Source organism: Harpia harpyja, chromosome Z, assembly GCF_026419915.1.
Source record: "Harpia harpyja isolate bHarHar1 chromosome Z, bHarHar1 primary haplotype, whole genome shotgun sequence".
Taxonomy (NCBI): Eukaryota; Metazoa; Chordata; class Aves; order Accipitriformes; family Accipitridae; genus Harpia; species Harpia harpyja.
In genome coordinates, this window is record NC_068969.1 from 37,920,134 (window position 1) to 37,939,370 (window position 19,237).

The following is a 19,237-nucleotide window of genomic DNA, read 5'->3' on the forward strand; positions in this document are numbered from 1 at the left end:
CTTGCACTGCCATGTGACTGTGGCTGCCTGCTCTCCTTGCATCCGTATCAAACCACAGTGCTAGCACATTGTAAGTGCTGTTGGGCTAATGAAAAGGCTGTTTTTCCATGGTGATGCTACACATGATCCTGACTGTGGTTATGTAAGTACTTGTGATATTTTCTGCCAAACCACAAGTGATTTCATTTTCATGATTAGTGCATAATCTCTTGTGTAGATGGCCCAGGGACAAGTTTGGCGTGTTACCTGTGGAGGGACATCCTAGAAAAGCTGAGAAGGAGAATTGTTAGGCGGTCACTCAGTATCTTCCAGGACAGCCTATTTACATCCATCCCACACTACTTTCTGATGCAGATGTGTTCCTCTTGTTCTTTTTATACTGGGTGTCTCTGAGGTACTGAGTTAGGAAGCTATATATATAAAAAATCCTGGTTACAGTGAAGAATTTAAGGGAGTTTCCTCTTCTGCTAATTGTTTCAGGATTTTTGTCATCTTTCCCACTTGTAAAAGTGTTTGGCTTTTGGTCTTTCAGAGGTTAAAAGGTGGGCAAGCAGCAGTTGGATCTGATTTGAAAAGAATATGAATGAGAATTCAGGATTTCCTGCTTAGGGAGAGCCTTGTGAATACCAGTGAATGAGCCCAGTCCAAAGCTCATTGCACTGTACAGTTAGTTAGATACCCATTTAATTCCACGTGTTTTGAGCCATGCCTTAAAAGCACAGGTTGCTGAGATCCCAGAGCTAAGCTATGGCTTGCAAAATGTCGTCTTCTTGCATTTTTGGTGGCAGGATTTATTTGACAACATGCTAGTAAGCTCTTACAGTTCTTCACCAAGCCAAGTAATTTTCTGTATGACGTGAAAATAATTCATGGCTCTGTATCATCCCTAGCTGTATGCAGTGCACACGATGTATTCAAGGGAAGTTTTGCATCCAGTGGCTGATAAGCTCTTAGTCTTCTTGATCTCATGCATTCCTTCTGAGAAATGTAGTCAAAATAACCACACTCGTGTAGCTGCATTGCAGAGTGTTTGGACAGACTACCTGTTTCTTACACCCTTTCTTACTGCTTTTCCTTTCAAACAGAAGGTAGAAAATTGTGCTTCTCAAGTTTCTGCTGTTTATGTGATTTAATCTTTCCAGACAATGTTAGTCCAGCCCACAGTCACCTAGTTAGCTTTTTTTTTTTTTAAACTTTCTTTTTCAGAATAAAGGCATTTTGTCTTGATGGGATAAGCTTTTCCAAATATTGAGAAAATTATTTGGTACTGAGCAACTTCTTGCCTACACTTTTCTTGAAATACTCCTTATGGTATTACTCCTTGGAGCACCAAGTATCAGCTGATGTAATCACTACACACTGTGTTTTCTCAGAGATGGCATTTTTTTGTTAGGAGGATGGACATTTAATAGTAGGAGCAGTGTTGTATCCACAGAGGTTTACTGTGCAACAAGGGAGACAGGTTTTGTAGAAAGAAGCAATACTTTTTATTAGCCTGAACGAAAGAAGTAAGAGAAAAGACCAATATTTTGGGCTTAGCACCCAATCATCAGCTCACATGCATGATAACTTAACTTTCTTCCATGAAGCCACAGGATATTTTCCATTTTGCATGCTGCAGGCTTCCCATTCAGGCCCCAGATAAAACTTCTCTGTTTTTTCCAAGCTTTTTCATTTGTGTAAGGAAATACACTTAGCCTTTGGGATACGTGATTAGAAAAGACAGGCTCCTCATATTGCTGACATTGCATATTTTTGGTGTACTGTCTGAGATCTTGCACAGATTGTCTGGTGATGGAGATAACTTCAAATCTGATCTTTTGTGTCACATATAAAATAGAGATAATAAAATGATGTGCAACAGAAAAGAAGAGGTAAGATGAACAAAGTGATAAATTTAAATCAGGAGATTTAGAGACTGGACACTTTAAAATTTCTGGCTCACTCTCCTTTCCAGCCAGGAGGTAGGAATGGAAAACCAGGTCTTGTTCCTGTGGGAGGACTCTTGCCATAGGGAGGGAGGAGCAGTACAGTAGAACCATAATAATAGTAGTCAAAATAATAATAATAAAGCAACAAATACTAGAAATACCTGTCACTCTTTCCTGAGGAGCTCACCGGACTGAATTCTTGGGCTTTCTTATTCAGTCCTGCAATTCTTGTTATTGCAATATTGTACTCATGGAGTTCAGTAATTGGAGACTGAGACTGGGCAGGATTAGACTCCTAAGTACTTTTGCCCAAATTTCAGATCATCAAACCAGGTATTTTGCTGTTGCCAAACCTTGCAATTATTTAAAGTCTCTGAGGACTCATTTCCAGGACTGAGAGAGCCTTTGGATCCTATATAGCAGTGTCCTATGTCAGCCAGGCTACATTCTGTACTACAGGTATGAATCCAGTTTTCTACCTTTTGTAAGGGAAAAACAGAGCATAGTGACATATTATTTCTCACACCAGTTTGGTGTTTGCACATTACATACAGCATGGACCAAAGGCATTTCAGGAAATTTCAAATGTCTTGGTGTCAAATGTCAGAAGTGGTGACCAGAGGAAGGGGAGCTGAGGTCTTCCTCACACTGCTGGGACTGTATCTGCAATACACTGCATAGAATCATAGAATCATAGAATCATTTCAGTTGGAAAAGACCTTCAAGATCATCGAGTCCAACCATTAACCATGCCTCCTAAACCATGCCCTGGAGTACCCTGTCCACTCGCTTTTTGAATACCTCCAGGGATGGTGACTCAACCACTTCCCTGGGCAGCCCATTCCAATGTTTGACAACCCTCTCAGTAAAAAAATTTTTCCTAATATCTAACCTAAATCTCCCTTGCCTCAACTTGAGGCCATTTCCTCTTGTCCTATCTCCAGACACCTGACAGAAGAGACCAGCACCCACCTCACTACAACACCCTTTCAGGTAGTTGTAGAGAGCGATAAGGTCTCCCCTCAGCCTCCTCTTTTCTAGACTGAACAGCCCCAGATCCCTCAGCCGCTCCTCATAAGACTTGTGCTCCAGGCCCCTCACCAGCTTGGTTGCTCTCCTCTGGACACGCTCTAGCAGCTCAATGTCTTTCCTGTAGTGAGGGGCCCAAAACTGAACACAGCACTCGAGGTGCGGCCTCACCAGTGCCGAGTACAGGGGAACAACCACGTCCCTGCTCCTGCTGGCCACACTGTTCCTGATACAGGCCAGGATGCCATTGGCCTTCTTGGCCACCTGGGCACACTGCTGGCTCATATTCAGCCGGCTGTCAGCCAGCACCCCCAGGTCTTTCTCTGCCGGGCAGCTTTCCAGCCACTCTTCCCCAAGCCTGTAGCGCTGCATGGGGTTGCCGTGACCGAAGTGCAGGACCCGGCACTTGGCCTTGTTAAACTTCATACAATTGGCCTCAGCCCATCGATCCAGCCTGTCCAGATCTCTCTGTAGAGCCTCCCTACCCTCAAGCAGATCGACCCTGCCTCCCAACTTGGTGTCATCTGCAAACTTGCTGAGGGTGCACTCAATCCCCTCATCCAAATCATCAATGAAGATATTAAACAGAACGGGGCCCAACACTGAGCCCTGGGGAACACCACTCGTGACCCGCCGCCAACTGGATTTCACCCAATTCACCACTACCCTCTGGGCTCAGCCATCCAGCCAGTTTTTCACCCAGTGAATAGTGCACTTATCCAGGCCAAGAGACGCCAGCTTTTCAAGGAGTATACCATGAGAGACAGTGTCAAAGGCCTTGCTGAAGTCTAGGAAAATAACATCGACAGCCTTTCCCTCATCCACTAGGCGGGTCACCTGGTCATAGAAGGAGATCAGGTTGGTCAAGCAGGACCTGCCTTTCGTAAACCCATGCTGACTGGGCCTGATCCCCCTCTTATCCTGGAGCTGCCGTGTGAGTGCTCTCAAGACAAACCGTTCCATAATCTTTCCTGGTACCGAGGTCAGGCTGACAGGCCTGTAGTTCCCCGGATCCTCCTTCCGACCCTTCTTCTAAATGGGAGTCACATTGGCAAGCCTCCAGTCCTCTGGGACCTCCCCTGTTGACCAGGAGCGCTGATAGATGATAGAGAGTGGCTTGGCAAGGACCTCTGCCAGTTCCCTCAGTACTCTTGGATGGCATCTCAGTAAAGCACTGAGAGGCCAGGAAAATGCAGTGAACCGTTTTAATGGGGAGTAAAATGAAAAATGAATATTGAAAATCTTGGGTGTCTTTTCCTCTTGGATTCTTTGAATACCAAAATTAAAAAAGATACAATATGGGTACTTCTCTCACAGGCTGATTTTATGTGAAAGATTATTTTTCCTGCATTCTCAAAGAAGGAAATAAATTAGCAAGTGTCCTCATAAGCACACTTTTTGTACTCAACTTGCAAAATACACTATAAACACCTTTCTGATAAAAGGCACGGTGAGATTAAGTGATTTTTCCCAAGACGTCAGAGCCTGGGACTGGATTTGATCTCATAAATTCCAGTCTAGTATTTTAGCCACTTGCTTTTTCACAGCAGGAGGTTTCATCTCTTTGATGCCGTGTCTCATTTTCTTTACTCATGAACAACTGGAAGACAAACAACTTTTATGGCTTCATCAGCTTGAGTAAGTTCTTAACCTTATCCAAAGGCTATGTCTTTTTTGGGAAATAAAAGGAAGTGTAGAAAGGCAGCACTGGTAAATCCTGTGCTGTCAGATCTCACAGGAAGTTGAATGACCCTTGCTTGAGAAACACAAACCACAAAATGTGGGTGTGGTATTTCCTGGTATGTGCTTTGCATTCTCCTGTGAGGACTGATGGCATTTTGCATCACTACTGTAAATCCTGCCTACCTTTTCCAAGGAGATTTCAACACTAACTTCTCTGAAGACAACCTGCTGGAGAGAAACACTGTGAGGGTTAGCATTTTGACTTCTGAGTGAGTCCTGGAAAACTCTCCCCTGGTGTTAATGATTTCTGGTAAGGGGGAGAAGGATGGGCTTTCAGGTGCAGTGACCATTCATTAGCATGTACCATCAGTCTCAATAGACCTCTGCTTGGATGGCACAGTCATATCTCTTGTGGCTTCCTTTTAGTATATCTCTGTTTACTTTTTCTCCCTGAAGACAAGTGAACAATTGCATTAACTTTCTGATCTTGCTATGGGAATGTTTATATTAATTTCCTGTCATCAGCAGCTCTGTGATCTCTCATTTAAAACAGGCTATGGGGGGAAGCTGCTTCAGTAGTCCTGGGGTTTTTATTAAAAAGAGAGCGGGGAAAGCCCAAAATGAAGGGGGACAAAGAAGGCTAACTTTTGCAGAAAGTAAGCAGGTTATATTTGTATGGGTGTAAGGTGACAAAAGTTCAGATTATGTGTTGTTAACTGTTTACCTGTATGAATATTTCTTAATATAAAAGATGTAAAAGTGGCTTTAATGTGTTGTTCACAGTTAGTTAACTATCCTAAATATGGCTGATATATCACAATATTTTTGGCTAGCAGTTTCTGAGCTATTCAAGAGCACTCAGTTCATCCGCTGGGAAAATCAAAGATCAGAGGTCTTCTTTCTAAGAAGCTTGTTTAATATTCCACATTAGGCCAAAACATTTTGTCATTAGGATTTGCCTTGGGATCTCCTAGGTTTCAGGTGTTTTGGCAGGCTTAGTTCACTGTTAATTCTGCAGACTTGTATCTTAGGACTTAGGTTGATCCATTCTGTATCTATATTCTCATTTACCTTCAGAATTAAATCCTGTGATATAGACTTCATCATGTAGGTAATGAGCAAGGCACACAACCTTTAACAAAAAAGGGAAGATAGTAGGAGGCTACAAGATGAAGATGCATGTGGACAGGCTTGTTTCCATTGCACGGCAGTTGTTTGCGTATCTGACCAAGGGAAGGTTCAAAGGATGTGTGGAATGGCCATTGCTCACCAAAATTCTTATTTCTACCCTTAGCCATACTGAAGTAACTTGATGTTACTTCAGCAGAAGGCACTTGATCTCTTTTGTGTTTGCAGCCTAAGTCCTCCTGTAATCCATGTTAGAGTCATGTCCAGATTCTTACTGAGGAACAGGATTTGTCATTTGCTCTTTTTCTGGTTGTTATAAAAACATAGTAATTGGTGAAATATTAGCGATGGTGCCCAGGTTTGTTCTGTCTTAAATCACTTTCAGCTACTGAAGAAATAACCTAAGTAATTTGTTGCTTCCAAAATGGACTTCAGAAGTGTCAAAGCAAAAGGTCAAAATACAGAGAGAGGTGAAGGAAAAGAGAGTTCCTCCTATCTGGTTATCAAGCAAAGCCATCTCAGTAAGCTGAGCAAAAGCCAGAGCTGTATGTACTGTGCAGTCAAGGTTGTATAGAAATTGTTAAAGCCACTGCTAAGTGATGTGTGTAGTGTATAATTTGAATAATTTTAAACAGATCTGCACTTTCACATTTTTTGAATTGGCACCATTTCTGTGTTAATTGTGTATGTGCAACAAATAACCAGTATAGTAACAAATTTCTCAGCTGAGATGGAGCTCAGGTGTGTGTTTGTTTTTTGCCAAGTACTTGGTGAAATCAGCACTTCAGTACTTCTCTAGGTTTTTTCCATGGCTGTCTATCACTTCACTGTCAAGAAAAGACAAAATATTTACGAGGAGGTATATTTTCCTCAGAATTTCTTTAACAAAGCTACTGAGCATGTGAGAGTGCTTTGGCTGGTATTCGTGCTGCAGTCAGACTTGCAGAACTGCGTTATAACTATTTTCAGTACACCAAGCCAATGGGGGAGCAGCACTGTGCACAGGTGCCTCAGTTCTCTGCTAGAAGTAGCTGTAGAGACAAGTCTTGCACAGTTCTTTCTGCATCCCTATAATTTATTTGGGTGGGATTGCAGCAGTACAAGTACGGGAGATAAAATATTGAAGACCACTGAGTCAGATTTGAGTTAATATAAATCTAAAATTACTTCTTCTTCCTCTACCAAAGCGGGGGGGGGGGGGGGGGGGGAAGCCAGGATAAGTTAGTTAGTTGATCTGTGTGGCTGGATTTGCATCAGTGATGTTTTCTGAGTACAAACAACTGCCATAAAAGAAAAGCAAACGTGGCCACGGTGTGCACAAAACATCTCACTGTTTTCTGAGCAGCAGTAGGGTACAAAAGTACCATTTCAGTTCATTATTGAAATAACATAAATGTAGAAAATAACAGATCTTTACTCTTTTACCAGTTTAATCTCTTGGAGACTAAGCCTTGGCCTCTGACTGAAAAAGTGACAATCCATTAAGGGAAACTTAACCACCAACAAGGCTGCAGCATATCATATTTGCCATGTTGCAAAGAACTCACTTCAATGTATTTTGGAGAAAAACTTTCAGTCTCATTTAAGGTAGTAACCTTATTTACTATAGTGGTTTTATCGTGAGAGTGTTTACAGCAGCTTCTGTGTGAATTTATTCAGTAAAATCATGCTGATTGCCAAGTAGAGGTCAGGATGCTGGAAACAGGTAAGGTGAATCCCTCCTGACAGAAGGAAAAGGGATTTCCTTTGAGCCAGGCTAAAACATAGTAGCAAAAATAAAAAATGTAAAGCTACAGATGGTCTCTGATAGCTGCTTCTGGACTTCTGAAGCAGAGTCGAATGCCAGCAGTGGAAATACATACAAACTCGAGATTTGCAAGGGAGGGAGCAACCCTGCTGTGACGTGCTATCCACCATCCGCTCCTCAGAGAGGAGGAGTGGGAATTTCAAAGGTTATCATCCTATTTATGCTAATTGAGTTTGAGCTAAGCTCTTCCCAAGAAAAAAAGCCTCTTATTGAATTAGTTATTCAGTTCCTCAGTGTGCAAGTGGAATGGCTGTAATGCTGTCTTAGAGTCTGCTCCGGGGGCCCTTGAAGAGTACAACTAAAGGATTTCTCTCAATTTAAGCATCCCTCAGATGAAAAGCAACCAGGAGACCTAAGAGACTTGCGTGCCTTTTGCTATTTAGTCTGTCTACAGAAGGGGCCAAACATGTTCAGGTACACAGCACCCTGGCAGGTCCTCTGCTTGTCCATGGAGCAGGGGCTGAGGGTAAGAACAATTTATTTTCATACTATTGTTAAACAAGCATAATTTGTAATCTTAAGAATGCGCTGTAAAAGGGAGGCAGCATCAGAGCTACCTATACAGAAAATGAAGGATCTGTAGGGATGTGTAGTGTTTATTCCTAAGTTGTGTATTTCCATGTTGCTGTTACTTGAGGGAACAAGTCAGAAGAAGTTATGTGAAAACATGTTGTGTATGTTTATGTGTCTCTGCATTTATATTCATACAGCAAACATATGTCACTCTGTACCTCTGTATGTAGGAAAATATTGTTAATAATTTTCATTTCCATAGCCCTTTCTATCCCTAGGCTTTTGAAAGGTTTATAGGCACAAATTAATTAATTAAACCTCATAGCAGTCTTAGGAGATGCACGTTAAGGTAGGGTTGCAGCCTAGATAAGGTAAGTCTTTTATTCAAGGTCATGCAGCAAGTCATGAGCAGATAGGAGAATGAAATCCAGATCTTCTGATTCTGAGTCCCTCTAGCTGCTTAATAGCTGTTAGTTGTCTTCTAAATTGGATTTTCTTCAAGACCGTTAGCCTTGAGGACTCATGAAAGTACGACAATTAACTGTAGCAGAACAACTATGGGCAAGATTGACGTCTGAAAAGCATAAATTTAAGTCAACTTGGCCTGTCATTATTTGTACACTTATTCTCACAGTACACTGCAGTATTCTTTTCCATGAAAGCAGTCTACTAGTCTCTGATGGCATTTAATATGAAAGAGTTACTTTGCAATTCAAAAATACCTATTACGTTTCCTCAAGTCTCCTGATTTTATTACAACTCTTGAAATATTTGGTATGGTTTTTCTTTCAAAAAATGCCAAATGCCAGAAATACCTTTAATTTTTGAAAATACGTTTCCAGCCTCAGAAGTTGCAAAGAAATACTGAAATATATGGCTTCTAAATACTACCCCCTGATTTGCCTTTCTGCCCCTGCCCACAAAAGGAGCAAATAAAAATTAAAATGCTATTTGTATCATTTTGTTTTTACAATTTGCAAGACTTGCATCTCACTAGCTTTTATGATTTTTGAAGATTGATCTTTTTATCAGTCTCTCTAGAAGGCGCATGCGTGGAAACAGAATGATCAAGGTCTACGTACACTACTGTTTCTCTGTACAAGGATAGCTTGCATTTGTTGTTGCTAAGTCCATTTTGACTATTCCCTTTCTAATCCTTTTATCTTAAGGGATCCAAACTATACAGATTGTATGGATCACTTATCAGTCATTATGTAATCTTCTTTGGGATGGAGGTGGGATTTTGTGCTGTCAAAATGGTGGCACCAGGACTTAAAAAGTGCTGGTATTTGTGCAAAGTACCCCCCTGGAATGGGCGCTCTGGAATAGTTGTGGGATCTCCGTCAGCAGAGGTTTTAGTTTTTTAACTATGCCTTACTATATTATAAAAGCTTACTTCTGGATAAATATAAATCTGTAATATATGTGGTACTGGCTTTCACAATTAGCATGTCTCTAAACACTCTGTTTTTGCAGAAGCTTCTCCCTTCTTTTTCCCCCTGGTGTCTTAATCAAGCATTACTGAAAAAAAACATTCAGAAAGTCCATGAAGTGCTTTTTTGTCCTGGTTCTATTTTAACACAGACAGCCCTGCAGTCATAAGTTACAGCATATCTGAGACACCCAGTATATTAGCAGAAGCTGTAGATGAAAAGAAAATTTGGCCATGTGTCCAGTGGATCCCTGAAGGCATGGCATTCTTCATTGAATTGTGTGCAGTGCAGAGCTGTTCAAGTACTAAAGCAATGATAATAAATTTTGGATGTTTGGATCCAAATGCATTAAGGTGTCAGAAAGCAGAATGCCAGCATTGGCTGCAGTTCAGTCTCTGGGCTTCTATTCAGGGTATTGCCTAAGCCAAAAATTAAATAGGGTGCCTGGGGAACGCTTACATCAAATGAAATCAAGTGCCCACTTCCTGTCAAAAAGGTTAAAAGATTAAACACCTTTCATGTCCTTGCAGTACAATCTTGTGGTTGTGATACCAGCTCAAACAGGAATATGTGTATTTCTGTTCTAATTTAAATCCATCGGGCAGATGGCCACTGCAGTGAAGTAAGTAGTGCCTTCAGCTTGCTTTCTTTCATTGCTTACTCAAAAACAGGCAGACATGGCTTCCCCCTAATAAGTGATACTGCACCCCCGTATAGATGAAGTCATGCCTGCTATGGCTATGCCAGTCTGTGAAATCGTAGCCTGCTGTCCACATACCATGCGTTCATTACACATGTGTGTGGACAACTATCCAGGATCAAGCTGGGAAGTGTTATATACGGCTGTGCTCAGAAGGTGCGAATTCCACAGGACTTTCTCTGGGTAGTGTTAGGACACTTTGAAACCTCAAGTATGTCAATGATGTGGAAGCTGTCCATAGCCCCTGGTTTACAATTCTGCCTTGTACATGTTGAAAACAAACAATACAGTTTAATATAAATATTTGTTTCTATAAGTTATTTGCATTTCTCTATTGCAATCAGCTAATTTAGTCAAGCCAGTGATAAATTTCACATTACCTTTTGCCTGTGCAGGCACTGTTGTACATTAATATTTATTAAATCATATTAATTAGACAGTTGATGAGAGTACACCGTTGACCTTCCTGGAGGAAGGCTGCAGTATTTCTTCTCTACTCCTAGGTAAGCCTAGGGTCCAGCCAAAATCGCCATTTAGCATTTCATACTTGGAAGACTGTCCAGTCCACCTTTGACTTCCATGAAGGCTGTGGTCCACATTCAGGCTTACAGCCTGCTCCTGCTGAAGTCAATGGCAAAACTCTCCTTGGTTTGAACTGGTGCAGGGCTGGGTGTACAAAGATAATGTGGCAGTAGTTTGAAGGTACTATTTATAGTGATCCCAAAAGTGGAGAAGTTTGCCGAAACATTATTGCTAGGGGCTTTGGAGTTAGCACAGATACAATTAGTGAAAAGGCAGGGCCACCTCTAGTCTCTTGGAGCATAGCAACACTGTTCTAAGACTAATTAGGGGCACATTCAGGCAGTGCAGTATTACTAGTAATTTGATTTAATAAATGCTCCTCATTTAAAAAGCTGTAATTTGTGTTCAGCCCTGAGGAAGTAAGGAGGAACTGCAGAACATAAATTCCCTAAAGCAGAGGCACAGCCTTTCCAGATGTGTGACTAAAGGACATCATAAGCCTTACCAGAAACAAAGACTGTAAATCATTAGAGTTCTGCAGGTGATCTGTCAGGTTTGGCATTCTGAATTTTACTGAACTGTGAAGTGCTATATGTTTGCACTAAATCGTTTTGAATTTAAGATCAGATAAAACTGAAAAGGTCTTGTCGGTAAAGGTAAATGCAATCCTTTAATTTCGTTGGGGTCCATTTTGCTTGACTGGGTGGTGTTTTTCCTTTATACATCCAGCTGTTTGTTCTAACATCTCTAGATTTTATTACTTTATTAGGTGATGTGTTAAAGGCAAGATTTGGAAGAAATACTCAAGTTACGATTACATGCAAATAATCTGTTTCTAGCTGATGGTTCCCAGATTTCAACTACCACCTATTAAATCTGGCACTGAAAGCAAGTAAATTTTAATACCTAACCAAAACTGTTCTCGTTATGTCTTCAGTGATTCAGATGAATTAACTCATGGCTTGTTCTCTTCAGAATACAGAGCTGGTACAATTTCCTAGCATTTTTCAGTAAGGAGGCTCTTGAGAGTGATTTCTAACATAGCTCTCCAGCCCTTATAAGAACCTGTATTCCCAGGCAAATAAATAGACCCATACAGTGAAAAATAATCATCTTGTCTTACAACTGAAGTGGTGTTTTCAGACCTGTGATTTGTCTTGGTAACAAGTAAATACAAAAGCATCCTAGGAGGAGCTGGCTTATGCTTAACATCATGTGGTAGCAGAAGATGACTCTGACTGCATACATTTGGATCAGGTACTGCCAGTCCTCAGCATACAAGGTCCTAGCAAAACACCTCAGTGTCCTACAAAGTAAACAGAAGAAAGGGCAATGAACACCCAGCATGGCTGGATGATGCTTGCATGTAAGTGGTTCTATCCTTTCTGTACTGCCAGGTTTTTTGGTTCTGTTCTGAGTGTTGGAATAGTTAGCATTTCTCTGAAACTCTGAGTTCATGAAATTGAAGGAGCACAGAAGAATTTCAGTTTGCTGTAAAAATAATTAAAAGTTTCTAGCTTTTTCTGGTTGCAGCGAAAAGCTTGAAAAAAAGTCAGACTGGCCTCTGAGGGCTTAAAAAGCATGAGGAAAATAAAAAGGACTATATAGCTACACTTTTGTGCTTATAAATGGCATTTCTTGGCTTTCTGGGACTTTAGTAATGACATCTGAGCAACTGGAATTAGTTTTATTGCTGTATGATTAGGAAGGTTTAGTACCATCAAATGCGAGCAATACCTGTTTGTGCACATTATTATTATAGTAACATGGGTCATTTTGTCTCTGCTATTGATAGTCACTCTTCTACAAACTGCATTTAAACCACTTCTAGCTTGTTGTTTCTGTTACTACGTGGTGCCCATAATCTGCCGTTCAAAAGTGCTCCCAGTTCTTTTCAACTTCCATTTTCTTTCTTAGTCTTCAGTCTCTTAATGTTGACCTCATGTGACACAGGTCTGCCTAAGGAATAGAAGCACCTATTGCCCTTTGTTTTTCATATGACCAATGAGCAAACAATTACATTTTTACTGGATTGAAGAGGAGGCTTCTGGGAATGAGATTTGAATGGTTGTCCTTTAAGGATTTGGGGGTGATGTTTCCAGGCTGCACATTCAGCAGAAGACACTTTCAGTTTTCTCTTGAAAACTACAAATGTTATTTGTTACGTATTTCCATTCTTGTGGGGAAAAAAAAAAAAAAGAAGTTTAGACAACTACTGTTTTCTTGTACATTCCATATCTTGGAACTTAAACCTCATAAGAATTAGAATTTTGAAATAAGATTTTTAATGGGGTTGGAAAGCAAAAATACAAGCAAGCATACTTCAAATGAAAGATAATTAACTGAGTGGAAGAGGTAAGGTCCCATACTGTAGTCTTGTGATATTTACCTGGTTGGCCTTGAGTAGCCCAGCAATCTGAAACCAAGAAATATTGTTCCAAAATTAAAGAAATGCAAATAAGCAAAACACATCAATTTGAATTAATAAATCTGGGACCGCAATAATTTAATTTACAGAAGCATCTTCTAACAACAAGAAGGCCTGACTCTTTGTATAGTTCCTTACTTTCTAGGTTGTAATAATACTCCGGGCTAATTTTTAGCAACATAATTTTAACTGTGCGCTTCAGAACCTAAACCTCTATTTCTCTCAAGGCCTTAATGCTCTTTGACTTTTCTACTTATTTCCTTCACTGTAAAATATATCAGCTTTGATACTACACATTGTTGTTGGCCAAATGAGAAATATTGTCCTCAGTATACCAGCATCGTTCAGCTTGGAGGTTGCTAGGTAATTTTTGAATGCAACGTCAGAGCAAATCCAGGGAATAGTCTAGGCACCAAAGCATGAATTTTGATGATACTAATAAAAAATGGGAAACCAGAAGCCAAGAAATGGGAGCTCCAAACATCTGCAGAAATTACTACAAACATCAAAAAATTGCTAATATATTGCAGAATATCATGCATTCATCTCAGCTGAGCTCAGCCTAGATTTCAGATTTAAATCTTAACACCCTGCATGTAGGAATCCCAATCACTTGTCTGCCAGTGGGGCAGAAAGGAAATAATGGTGGCAGCAGACCCTAGAAATTATGGAAGAACCTGAAACAAAGGGAGGAGAAAATGAGGGATAAACAGACCCATCCATCTGGGAACAGAAGGTACAGGAAGGCCTTATACGAAATAGAGGTCCCAGTGCCCTTGGTGTTAAGAGACTGGAGAAGGCAGAAGAAAGGTAGTAATGATCAATTGGGGGAAAGAAGGAGTGGTGATATCAGCAGGTTACCTGACAGGTAACCAGAAGCTGGCCAGCAGACGTGTCTTAATCTGTTTTGAGCCAACCACCATGTTCACTGTCCTCCTTCAGTGAGAAAGACTTTCAGGGCCTCTTCTCAAGACAGTTATAACTACATGTTTAAGCATGCAGCTGTGTACCTTCACTGCTATTTTCTGGCAGTGATAAGAACCAGATTCTGATAATGTGTTCATAATATATTCTGGGCCATTTTGGTATAAATTCTAAATAATTAAAACTTGGCTCCAGTTCCCGTTAGAAGATCCTTGCTCATTTTGTGCTGGGAAAGCATACCTGGACTTAAGGACAAAAAATGGAGCTTTTGCTGAAGTCAATTTTTTATCATAATTCCTGGAAGAAGAACTTGTCCAAGCCATGGCAATCATCAGGGAAAAAAGTTCTTGAGCAAAGTCACAGTAAAGTACATCATTAATTGTAACCCACCCACATCCAGGCACCATATCACCAGACACTTCATTGGAGGAAGGAACAGTACTGTTGGTATTCATGACTCATTATATTCATGGGTTATAAGGTTTAAAGAGTCAGCTGTGATCACATTATCACTGGCATTGTGACATAGACCACTGGATTTTCCTAAATTGACTTCTGTTTGGATTAGAGCTTATCTTTTAGAAAAACATCCAGTTTTGATTCCACATGTCCTGCAACGCAGTATTCATCACAGCCTGTATTAAATTGTTCCCTGCATTAATTATACTCAGTGCTAAGACCTTCCTGTTAGAAGACATGCATTATTTTACTCTTGGTCTTCCTGAACACTCCCCAGTGCAGACCGAAATGTTTTGTGCTCCTTTCTTCTCTGAGGAGTTGGCTTTGTCTGAAGATTGTTGAGTGAGTGGTTTTTTTTCCTTGCATAGCCTGTGAGCACTTGGAAGGAGTTCTGATTTATGGCTTTAATTACAGCCTGTCTAACCATCTAAAAAACCTTCTCAGTGTCTTCCTTCAAGTCTCACCCTTGTTGTGATGCCCACACACACGTGGCTGGGAATAGTAATGTTGATGGCATGTGCATGGCCTCCACTTTTCATCCATACTACTTTCACCTTGTTGTCACCTGATATTGCACCCTACCTTCATGTGTCCACCTCTTTGCTTAGCTCTGGTTGGAGGCTGTGACCAGGTTATTATTGCTGTGTTAAAACTAGGATAGTGTCTAGTACATTGAGGTCCACATCTGGGCTGTGTCTAGAGCTTCTGAGCAGTAATCAGATTTCCTGATTAAATGGTCAAGGTAAAGTGTCTTGGTTAGAGTTCTTCGTGCAGTTTTGGCATCATTTAGGGCTGTACTTGGATTTCCACAACAAAATTGAAATATGTGTTGACATCAGAGACTTGCATCCTCATCCTTTGGGTCAGATGAGGACCGTTGGCAGTCACATGCATCCCTCACTGCAGAACGGGCAGGTTTAAAGGTGAACACAGCAGGCACGTGGACTCCAGCCTGTGTTACTAGCCCAGAATGGTACTTCTGCCAAACCCAGAAAAGAGGTTTCTGTGTACGAACCAGAGTGGTAACGGGATGCAATATGCAGGTGTGAGTGTGGGTGAGCTCAACTTTGAAGATGTACCCTTAATTACACTGCAGGTTTCGGCAGTGCTTCTGTAATAGCTGACTGTCACATCACCTCAAAAAGCTATGAGCTTTTCTTTATCCTTTTTGAGACCATGCTAATTGGTAGGAATAGATGTCAGTGCTAACGTACGGATGAGCACATTAGCCAGGTTGTTACTTAGTCAGTTGCTGAGATGTTCACAGTTCCCTAATTAAAGGCATATGTTACCTTTGGGTAAATTCTGCTTAGCTGACTTACTCAGCAAAGCTCTGTCCAGATGTGTTTCTGGAATTTATCAGCTGACAGAATATGAAATACTTCTTTATGCACATCTGTACAGAGTCCAAAGTCAGAAGGTGTAGCCAAGCAAGATCGTGCCCACTGAGCGGAGTACCAGGGTGCTACAAAAACCATTTCTGGGTGGAAGAACAATGTGCTCTTTCTATGCCGCAACAGAACAACCCAGAGGTCTCACCGAGGTCAAGTTGAATTATCCTTTTGCAAGCTGCGTACTTCCCCTCCTAGTCAACAATGTGAATAATGATTGTCCTTGGTTTCGAGAAGTGTCAGCCCTTGGACTGTGGTGTGTATGTTTTAAATTCAGCCATCAGCAAACTTTTGAAGTAGTTTGGGTAACTTTCCTGTTGAGGTTGTGATGAAAATTAAGTAGCACTGTACACCTTTCCTTTCAGAATCTGAGATTCTCAAGCATTAGAAGTTATGTTAGTGATCAGATTGGCCTTCTGGCATATATTCTATTTTTCCTCTTGATGGGACCTTGACAAATCTGAAACTTGCAAAGTTGAACACCTGAAATTCAGCATTTAAATCTGAATGTATATGCATCAGTAACATCTAGATACATCAGCCCAAAAAAACACTTTCTAAGTGTCAGGAACTGAACCTGGGACTTTAACTTTAAGCACCAGGTTCCAGTATTTTTGTTTTAAGGGCCTGGTCTGCAGTGTTTGTGGTTCCAAAAAACAATGAGCTTTGCTTTCAATACATCTGGAGCTGATCCAGCTCTCTGCTGTTGTCCATGTGCAAGCTGCCGCTCACCATTGCAGAAGACAGGCTGTTTCCCACGTTCATCCCACTTGCAAACAGCAAAACAACTTGGTTTTCTTCAAGTGGCTTTTTTTCAGTGAGTGACTTTTTAATGGCACATTTGTATCCTTGTATTCACAGAATTGTTGAAAGTTCATGGTGATTCTGAAGTGGTGCTATGATTATGGGTTTAATTTTATTTGCCTTTTAATACTAGACCTACTAAGAGGATTTTTTTTTCACCTGTGATGTAAGAAATGTTAAACGCTATCTGATGAAAATGCATTTGTTATTTATAGGTAATCCAATTATTCAGTTAGTTAATGGATCTTAAAAATAGCTATAAGAAATGATCATTCATATATTTGCCAGCAGCTGACTGCTACTTCCCCCTATGAAAAACATTCATTCTGATTAATTGATTGGTGGGCATTCAGCTTTGTGAAAGGAAGACCAGACCTGTTAACATAGCTTTATCTTACATGTCGTAGATAACAGACAAGTACGTCCTTCTTGAGCCACCCTGTAATTGCATTAGTCTGTAAACTTCTGGTGGCCTGGTTTCCTCTCTTACTAAACTGAATGAGAAGAGTTGGAGACATGCTTGGATACTTGCACTTGTAGATTAGAGATTCCCTTTTTTGGAGGTCTGCTTTACTGGCTTGTTTTTTCATTAAAAATGAGACATGGTTTTGGTCGGTGTTATTTTTTGTTCTGCCAGAAAACTGTAATGCATTAAGTCCTGCATGTAAAAAATGTTGGTTTGTTCTAAGCTAAGTTTATTTATAGCTCACAGATCTCACATGATGAAGACTGCCAGCTTTAAGTCATCATAAAGAATACCAATTGAGTTCTGAGATTAGCTATTCTATTTATTTTTCTAGTTATGATAACTAATGTAGGTCCCTGCCTTATTTTGAATGTGTCAGTTTTGATAAATGATATTCAACTCATAGAATACATGACTCTGCTGTCATTCAGTGAGTTGCAAAGTATATAAAAAGAAAAATAAAATGCATTTATATCCTCATCATAAAAGTTCTTTTGAATGAGCAAGTTCTTGTTAACCTGTCAGTCAGAAAGGGAAACCACCAAAACTAACATGTCAATGGGGGGGCAGCGGGGGAAGTGCTGCATTGTTTTTGTTGTGTGAAAATCAGCTTGAGATTTTTCCCAGCATCCTGAGTTCCTAAGCTCCTGCATCAAAACCAGAGAAGCCACCTGGGGGCAATAAAGTTAGACAGGTGCTTAAGCATGTTTTGGGAGCCTATGGCAAGGGGAAGGAGCTTAGGGCAAGGGGCAGGAGTTTTGAACTGATGCCACAGGCATGCATGGCTGCTTCAGCTGGTAGCTGCCACTGCCCCGGCCCCTTCCTCTGGCCCTGCAGTTGCTCCTAAGCGAGTAAACAGCTAAGGTTTGTCCCAAGTCTGCTGTATGACCAGAGAATCCTGTTCAGACAAGAGCTAGGCAAATACCAAACAAATAGACAGTTTGTACTTCAAACCTCAGGCTTTCAGGCTAAAAGTGATAACAGTTCCAGTACTTTTACAATAATTTTTAATAATATGAAAGAAATCTTGGCGTTAACCCTTTCCTGCAAGCTAAACCCCTGTTTACTAACCAGTCGGTCAAAAAAGTGGCAATGAGAAATAAAAGTGATTTTAGTAGTGATTTTAGTAGTGATAGTCTAAAAGTCATTAGACCAAGCTAATACTTGGTCTGAAGTTGTGACCCTAGAAAGGCATACGGTGCCAGAGACTGTGGAGTCCTCCACAGTTATGCTATTGCCCTTTTCTATGGGCATCCATTCAGCTATGGAAGGAAGAAGGATCAATATAAAACCCTAAAAAGGATTGATGCCAGCATGGGTGTTTAGTTTTCTTCTGGTGGACAGAGGACAGCTGTCATGAGAAATTTCTCCTAAGTCCCACACTGCATTTTACTGACAACCATCCTTGCCCTTCCTAAGGTTGTCTGTGTGCAGGAAGGTGGGAGGCTTCAAAATGGGCAAATTTTGTCTGAGTTTCATCCTAGAGTAATAATCTAAGAATAGAGGCATGTGTCGTGTGGTTTCCCCCCTTTGATGGCTGTCTTTCACTTAGTGGTGCTCCACAAGTAATTCACAGGGTGGTAATCCAGCCCTTCCTACCTGAGTTTGAAGCTGCTCTGCCTCTCCCCTGGCCTGTGTTACAATTTTGTGGTGAAATTTTGGCCCAGTTTACCCTATTGCAAGAGAGGACTTCCTGCACTGCAGGGAGAGGAGGTGTTGGCACAGAGCCCTTCACCAGCAGCTCCCAGGTGAAATGGGGTGGAGACATCTCAGAGCCTTTACAGCATCTTGGGTGCGGTCTCATACCTAAGGCATTAATGCCCCGGCGTCTAATTCACGGGTTTGGTTTCTTGCCATGAGTCAGATATTTGACACATTGCTTACACTTGTTACGTTTTCAAGCATTCCCCAGTTTTAGGTTGTCCCAGTTTGGTGGCTGCCTTACTGGAGAGAATCGGGGTCTGAACCTCTACACTCTTGGTCAAACGTAGTAGGAGGGTAGTCTCCTAAGAAAGGAAG

At 41.0% G+C, this 19,237-nt stretch overlaps 1 protein-coding gene across 10 annotated transcripts in view; it reads left to right on the plus strand.

The window, feature by feature from the left end:
- The window catches only part of PALM2AKAP2 (PALM2 and AKAP2 fusion), a 283,007-nt gene that overhangs the window by 217,431 nt on the left and 46,339 nt on the right, over positions 1 to 19,237 (plus strand). For 2 of the 10 annotated variants that reach the window (XM_052778164.1, XM_052778165.1), the window contains exon 1: positions 7,817 to 8,044. The exons of the other annotated variants lie outside the window; for them this stretch is intronic. In XM_052778164.1, the coding sequence (XP_052634124.1) occupies positions 7,985 to 8,044 (60 nt within the window). In that variant the 5' untranslated portion in view covers positions 7,817 to 7,984. Of the gene's footprint in view, positions 1 to 7,816; positions 8,045 to 19,237 lie in introns of those variants that run through there. 10 annotated transcript variants of the gene reach the window in all.